Below are 7,989 nucleotides of genomic sequence, written 5' to 3'. Positions count from 1 at the left end.
AGATATTTGAAATTTTATTTCTGAATTCCTGAACAAATCTTAGTTTGTCTCATCTATTTGGTAAATTTCTGAACAAATCTTAGTTTGTCTCAACAAGTTTGTAAATTTCTGAACAATGACTTTCTCTTTAATGTCGATATTTTTTCTTATCAACTTCAACGATGACTTTCTCTTTAATGTCGATCTTTTTTCTCTCTCGCACGACAACATGTTTGTCCTTGCAGCAGACAAATAACCAATTGTCTACATAAAAAAACATTAAACATATAGTAACATACAAGTTATGAACATTTAACTATATGCAAACAACTCATTTTGACTGCTGAAAACAAATTTCTTCAACAACAAACATATTTACTAATGTTTCGAATAATAACAGGTTTTATCAACCAAGACTTCTCTTACCTCTTTCGTAGCATTCCGGTAGATATATAAACACATCAAAGTATGGACACAACACATATCGATATGTTTAAAACAAATGAAATTATGTTTTTTAGAAAAATTATATGTTTTCGAAGTTAAAGTTTACTCATTAGATAAACATAATTTAATATGTACACTAAATTTTTACGAGTAAAACATATTTTAGTATGTTTAGAGCACATGAGTATATGCTCAGAAAAAATATAACTATGTTTGTTTTAGTTACCTGATTTGCTCCTAAAAGTTTATTCTCATATCAATATAAAAAGTTTACTCATCACATTTTGGAGGTAACTATATGCAAACATCCAATTTTGTATGTCAAGAACACATATCTTCCAACCACAAACATATTTAGATATGTTTCAGACAATAAGAATGTTCTATATGTTTCAACCACAAACAATAAGAATGTTACAATATGCAAACATCCAATTTTGTATGTCAAAAACACATATCTTTCAACCACAAACATATTTATATATGTTTCAGAACCCAAAATGTCTTTAACATAACTGTAAGTGTTTCCAAAAACCCCCCAAAATGCTAAAAGAAGAAGAATTTTTTTTACCAAGTAAAATACTCAAAAATCATCAACATTCCCCTGAATGTCTGAAACAGAACCCAAAATGTCTTTAACATATTGTTAAATGTTTCCCACAACCCCAAAATGCTAAACGAAGAAGAAACGTTTTTTTACACAGTAAAAGTCCAAAATTCCTCAACAAACTCCTGAATGTCTTGGACAGAACCCAAAATAACAACAAAAAAACCGTAAAAGTTTGAAACATAACCCTAAAACGTCTTTAACATAACTGTAAATGTTTCCAAAACCCCCACAAATGCTAAACGAAAAAAAAAAAGTTTTTTTACTAAGTAAAACCCTAAAAAATCTTCACATTCCCTCGAATGTCTAAAAAACAAACCCAAAATGTCGTTAACAAAACCATAAATGTTTGAAACAGAGCCCAAAATATCTTCAACATAATTTTAACTGTTTCCAAAAACCTCCCAAATGCTAAACGAATAACAAAATTTTTTTTACCCACTAAAACACCCAAAATTTACCAACAAACCCCTGAATGTCTTGGACAGAACCCGAAATTCACCAACAAACCCCTGAATGTCTGGGACAATACGCAAAATAACTACAACAAAAAACCATGAATATTTGAAACAAAACCCAAAATGTCTTTAAAATAACTGAAATGTTTCCAAGATCCCACAAAATGCTAAACGAAGAAGAAAAACTTTTTTACCAAGTAAAACACTCATTAATTATCAACATTCCCTCGAATGTTTGAAAACAAACCCGAAATGAACAAAACAAAAAATGTTTGAAACAAAACCCAAAATATCTTCAACATGTAAACTTGTTTACAAATGTATTGTGGTTTTGAAAAACAAACCCTCAAGTTTTGAAAACAAAGAATATGAATAAATCTAACATAAAGTAACACAAAAAACCAGAAATGTTTACAAACCAGGATCTTTTATATGTAGATCTGAAGAACAAACCATCCAAAATGAACAAAATTTGTTAAAACATATTAAATTTGTTCTGGGAAGACCAAAATGTTTCTACATATTAAATATTTCTGAAGAACAAAATCTATATTTATAAAAACACATCAAACCATGATGAAGATCTTAAGACAAAAAAACACATCAAAATTTTTGATTTTGTTGAACATGATGAAGATCTTAAGAAACACCCACATAAAATTGTTGTGTATTTAACAATAAATCTTTCTTTTTCTCCTAAAAATCGAGTAACAAAACCAAAACCCTAACAAAAGATTTTAGATACCCTAGTTTTTCAAGATCGAACTGATGAAAAATCGAGTAACAAAACCAAAATCCTAAGAAAAGATTTTACATACCCTAGTTTTTTCAAGATCGAACCGATGAAAAATCGAGTAACAAAACAAAAACCCTAAAAATCGAGTAACAAAACCAAGATCGAACCGATGAAAAAAGCCTTATCAAACCGGAACCCTAACAAAAGATTTTAAATACCCTTAGTTTATCTGGATTTCAGTCGAATTTTTGATCGAGATGATGGAGATTAAAGCTCAAAAACGATTTTGTAGAGAGAGATAAGATGGTTTTTGGTTTTTTAGTGGGAAGCAAAAGATGTAAAGATGGAAGAGAGAGAAATGTTTTGGGCTATAACCCCAAGTCTGACTTTCAAAAGTGTCTAGAAATTGTGGGCGGGAATTATGGGTGGGATATGTTTTGATTTTGTTATTTTGAGGAGGGTTAATGTGGGCCAGGACAGTATTGTCTCTTATTTATGTAAACGAGGGTAATGTGGTACTTTCATCAAATGGATTTTTTTCTCATTATTATTTGAGAGTGTGCCTCATACATATTAACCTCCCATATATTGGGCCTTATAATTACCGGCCCAGAACAATTTCTATAATCAATACAAAACAAGGTCACTTTGTTCTTCTTCATTTGTTGATGACCAAAACAATGATAAAATGACTTACTTTTCAATACTATTTTCATTCATTATTTTGTATTTTGGGTTTTTCTTTAAATAAATTGAAACTGAACCAATTTGTTTACGAGAATATGTTTTCTTTTTTTACTAATTCCTTAAACCCTAATTTCCCGTTCAACTGTGTGGAAAGTTAGATGAATACAAAGAGAGGAAATATCAGTTAGAATATAGATGGTACCGATATATAAACTATTTACTTAAGTAGAATTAAATTTTTTGAAATTCTAATGTTTTTATAACCGTTGAATCTGCAGAAATATAATTCTATGGAGATTTGTATTTTATACTCTCGGGATTTTTTACCATTTCAGCATCCTATGGCCCGAAAATTCTCATGTAAAAGTACATGTAAAGACTTGATCGTCCGGTCTCTATTATAATTAATATTTTGCTATATCTCTCAACTAAACTCTGGCCATGGACACCAAGAAGCTACCGGAGAATTAAAAAATAGTTTATGGTTACTTGTTCCTATCTCTGATCTTTTCCTTAACTGTTCTCCAGCTTTGCTCATTTTGTCCCTCTCAAAAGAGAGCAAGCAAAGGGAACGAAGTGATTCAACAATAAGGTTTCGTTTTTCCTGCGTTTAGTTTTGTTTGATAAATTTAAGTAAACACTTTTCCTTCTCTCCCAAGCTGGCCGATCTATTGTGGTCTCCACAATAGCAGCGGCTGTTCCCCGATACTAAATGCAATGCTTTGCCATCCCTAAGGGTGTAAACAGACGCATTGAGGCTCTTCAAAGGGCTTTCTGGTGGGGAAAAACTAAATCCATGCACACCATTCACTGGTCCGCTATTTGCCTCCCTAAAAATCTTGGCGGCCTTGGCTTTCGATTTCATGACCTTGATAATCAAGCTTTTCTCAGCAAATTAGCCTGACGCCTCATCAAAAACCCCGCCTCCCCTTGGGCCGCTATTCTTAAAGCTAAATATACTTCGCCAAAGAGCAGTTCCCAAAAGAGGCAAAAAATCATCACTCTTGGCTTTGGAAATCCCTATCCAAACATCTTAGTAAAGTGTCCAATCTCGTCTTCTGGGATGTTAACACAGGTACTAATATCAACATTTGGCATGACTACTGAGTTCCTAACCACCCCCCACCGCTGAGCAATATTAATAACTGCCAACTCACTTTTGTGGCCCAACTTATTAGCAATAACCATTGGAATATGAATATTTTATCTCAATACTTTAACGAAAACATATGCAATGCAATATTGAGTATTAATCTGCAGGTACACCAGACGGATATAGCTAGATGGTCTTTAACCAAATCTGGTAATTTCACTATCTAATCCATGTACTACCATCTACGTACTGAGAGGCACCCGTATGAAACTAAGGAATGGAAATTAATATGGGAGTTGCCAACCATTCCCAGAATCAAACTATTTGTGTGGAAATGTTGTACTAATAGTTTACCAGTCAGGCACAAAATAGGAAAGTTTATTGGTGGAATATATGCTTGCGATTTTTGTAATGATCTGGAAACTATGAACCATGTACTTTTACATTGTGGTTTTGCTAAATCAGTTTGGTTAACGTTTAATATTATCTCTGAAAACATACATAGTCTGCAGGAATGGATTATTACTTGGAAGGACATAGATGAAGAATTAAAGGTTCTGTTTGCAAACATTTTATGGAACATATGGAAGGCCAAGTGCGATAAATGCTTCTCGCATATTATTACTACTCACGAGATGATGATAGGCAGAATTAGGGGCACCACATTAACCATTATGAGACATCAAAATAACGAGCAGACGGGTATCACTAGTCAGGTTACTCAGCCTATGAAACCATTTGTCAAGGTCAATGTAGATGCTTCCTTCATTGCAGTTATGGAAACGGCTGGTGTAGGTTATCTAATGCAAGATGATCAATCAAAATTTGTAGCAGCAGCAGCATATGATATTAGGGGGCAGAATGCGGAAGAATGTGAATGTTGGGCAGTAATTAAGGCGTTGCAGTGGGCTAACCACAACCAGATCCCACACATCCAGATAGAGAGTGATAATCTTAACATTATAAGGAAATTACGTTAGGAAGACTCGTCGATACATTGGCAATCAGAAAACCTTTTGAAGTTCATTTATCATCTAGCGAGCAACTTAGTAGAAGTGGTCTACTCATTCATTCCAAGGGAAGGTAACACAATAGCAGATCAACTAGCAAAATGGGGACGCACAAATGAAGGAAACTGGATGTGGATCTCGGAACAGACTTTTCAGGAGGCAGTTCAAACTTTTAGTTCTTAGTCTTTTCTTCTTGTATTCTCAACAAAAAAAAACCTTCACTAACATGACATCATATGTTTTTTTAACTGTAAACATTGTATTATTTATATAACAAAGTTTACATGAAGAGAAGTAAAGTTACAATATCATAGTGAATAACAAAAAAAAACTCTAAGCACATCCTCCAACTTGTAACTTTCACGGTTGTAATCAAAACCGTTACATAAAACTTCTCAGAACTAGCAGTCTCCCAACCAACTTGAGACTAAACCCACGATGGCTTGAAAGAAATAGAGAAGTCTATTGGCGAGCAACCACCAAAACACAACTTCAACCGAATCCACCAATTAAAAACCTGAAATAGCTCAAACCACGCTAGTCGAGTAATTTTTTGAGAGCGAAAGTCGAAGATTCCAGAGTACCCCACCAGTATTCTCTCGAGGGAAAAAGTATGCGCACCACAATCTAAAGAGATCATAAAGAGACACATGGTTACATTGAATGCTGCGAAGTCCAAGCCGAAAAGCTCGACAATGCCAGTAAGAAGGTGCAGTTACACTGCGAATGGTGAGAGGTGAGACAAAAACTAAGATCGGTTAAAAGTACTGGCAAGGTTGAGGCCGAATTAGAGGTGCTAACATGAGTCGAAGCCCATAGCGTTTCCAAAAGCGTCGAAACTGTCTTATCAGGGTTATAAGGCCAACCCAAAAGAAATAAGGATAGGGTCTTACTTCGCTCTCCTAAATCGAAAGGAGTGCCCAAAAGATAAAACGACTGGGCCCAATCATATAAAATACAACATATCCCTGAATTAAACAACTGGGCCCATAGAAGAAGACACCAATTAAAGATTAGGCCCAAACATAAGGCCAACTCAAAGGAAAGGATGAAACTAGATCCAACACAGGTGAGAAAAGGAATGACAAGTATCTCTCTCCTAGTAATAGATTCGACCAAGCTCCATACTGGTATCAGGATGCCAGCAGGATATGGAGGTTTTCCGGCAGAAGTTTCCGGCGAGAATGAATGCTAGAGGAGGAGACTATTGTGAAACATGATAGATCTTGAACACCCTCCTGGATCAAAAGGCCTAGCAATAGGTTGTAGAGACCCTAGGGAAGTAATGAAGGATTAATATCATGGCTAAAAGTGAAGAAGAAAAGAGTAACAAGCAACAGGTCCACCGAGGGAGAGGAATCAAGTAGAATTAGGGTCTGTTTGATACAAGGGAAAATGGATTGGGAAAATCGATGTTCTTAAGAAAATCGATTTTCTGCCGTTTGGTTGGCTCAATTAAGTGTGAAAACGGCTTTCTGATAGAAAATAAAGTGAGAAAATCTGTGAATTTTTTCCCACAAAAAAGGTGTGAAAACGACTTTCGCACCTTTGGTCACTTTATCCGCTCTCTCTCCTCTTCCCGTATTTCTCTCTCTCTCTCTTCATGTATTTCTCTCTCTTCCCGTCTCTCTCTGCGTCTCCAAACCCTCGTTTCTCTTCTCACTTAAAGTCCTATGTCGATTGAAGTATGAAGGTCATGATTCAAAGTTGATGATGATCATTAAAGCTTGGGATGTTGATGATTTTAGGTTTAATATGTCTGAATCGAAGTTTGATTTTGTTGATTCCTAGGTATGTTGATGGCATGGAAATTTAGAGGGTAAGGGTGTGAAAATTAGGGTTTGATTTGGTTGATTCCTAGGTCTCTCTTGCAACTCAACATTAGGTATTACAGTAGTTAATTGGAAAATTCAAAACCCTAGAAAAATCACTTCACATGAATCTTAAGAGTAATCACTTCACAAAGTGAAATTAGCAAAGCAAATAATATTAGCAAAGTGAAACTGAAAAGAAAATCCAAATTTGTATGAACCCTAATTGAATCGTGAAAAAGAATTTACATTTCGTGGTAGAATAAGCAAGGAGAAGAAGACGAGATTTGGGGAAAAATTTATGCGAACCCTATTTCTTCGGTTTGCTTCAAAGATGGATACTATAAGATTTGTGGAAGGAAGAAGACATCTTCACAGAATTCTGAAGGCACCTTTTAAAAAGTCCAACTTAAAATCTAATCTAGACTTTGATCTATAAAGGCCCATTCTTATATCATTTTTTAGAGGCACCCACGTTTTCCTACATTCCAATCAAACACCTAAAAATGAAACTTTTTGTTTTCTTTCCCATCAGAAAAAAATGGTTTTCTTTCCAATCAGAAAAAACGGTTTTCGCACGTATCAAACGTATCCTTAGTAGACTCAAAACATCATATGTTTTCTTTACTTTATGCTATTTAGATATAATTGTTTATATGCTCATAATTTGACGTGAAATGCTTATAAAATACTTTGTGCTCTACCGACACGGATTATAACCTAATTCTTAGTATAAATAAGAAAGTTGTTAGTCCCTGTATGGTTGGCTTTCTGTATTGACTATTTTTTTTTCCGACGATATTGACTATTCTTTTGTTTCAGGTATTCTTTTTTAGGAAAAGAAAACTCACTTTCACAAGGAAGAAAATGAAATTTGTCTCGCACCTAGAAGAAGGGGGAGGAGAAGATGTTGTCGGGGAAAGAGGAGAAAAACGAAATCTTGAAGTACTGCTACTCTGACCCGGTAAAATTTGTATAAATGTACAAAAGAAAATATTATTTTCTTATTTTCAGCCTAACGTTCGACTTTGTCTTCGACACAAATTTGGACACTGATGCAGGGAGATTTTCATGAGATATTCCAAGTTTATTGGATATCTTAAAATCTAGTTATTTTAGTAGTATAATATTTTTGTTCGTAGAGAAATATTATTTTTAGCA

The 7,989-nt window shown here is 34.4% G+C and overlaps 1 protein-coding gene across 1 annotated transcript; it reads left to right on the top strand.

The window, feature by feature from the left end:
• Positions 1-4,432: 4,432 nt before the first annotated feature.
• LOC147563671 (uncharacterized) lies at positions 4,433-4,987 on the top strand. The gene has a single exon (XM_086657397.1). The coding sequence runs from the start codon at positions 4,433-4,435 to the stop codon at positions 4,985-4,987; it is 555 nt and encodes a 184-aa protein (XP_086513523.1).
• The last annotated feature ends 3,002 nt before the right edge of the window (positions 4,988-7,989 follow it).

The sequence above is a fragment of the Eschscholzia californica genome, unplaced genomic scaffold (assembly GCF_041429995.1).
Source record: "Eschscholzia californica isolate CP2 unplaced genomic scaffold, dmEscCali1.0.p SCAF_1, whole genome shotgun sequence".
NCBI lineage: Eukaryota > Viridiplantae > Streptophyta > Magnoliopsida > Ranunculales > Papaveraceae > Eschscholzia > Eschscholzia californica.
This window is presented reverse-complemented; position numbering and strand designations above follow the sequence as displayed.

Excerpts from the sequence above, each read along its gene's own strand:
- LOC147563671 (XM_086657397.1), top strand. The coding sequence starts at position 4,433 with ATGAACCATGTACTTTTACATTGTGGTTTTGCTAAATCAGTTTGGTTA.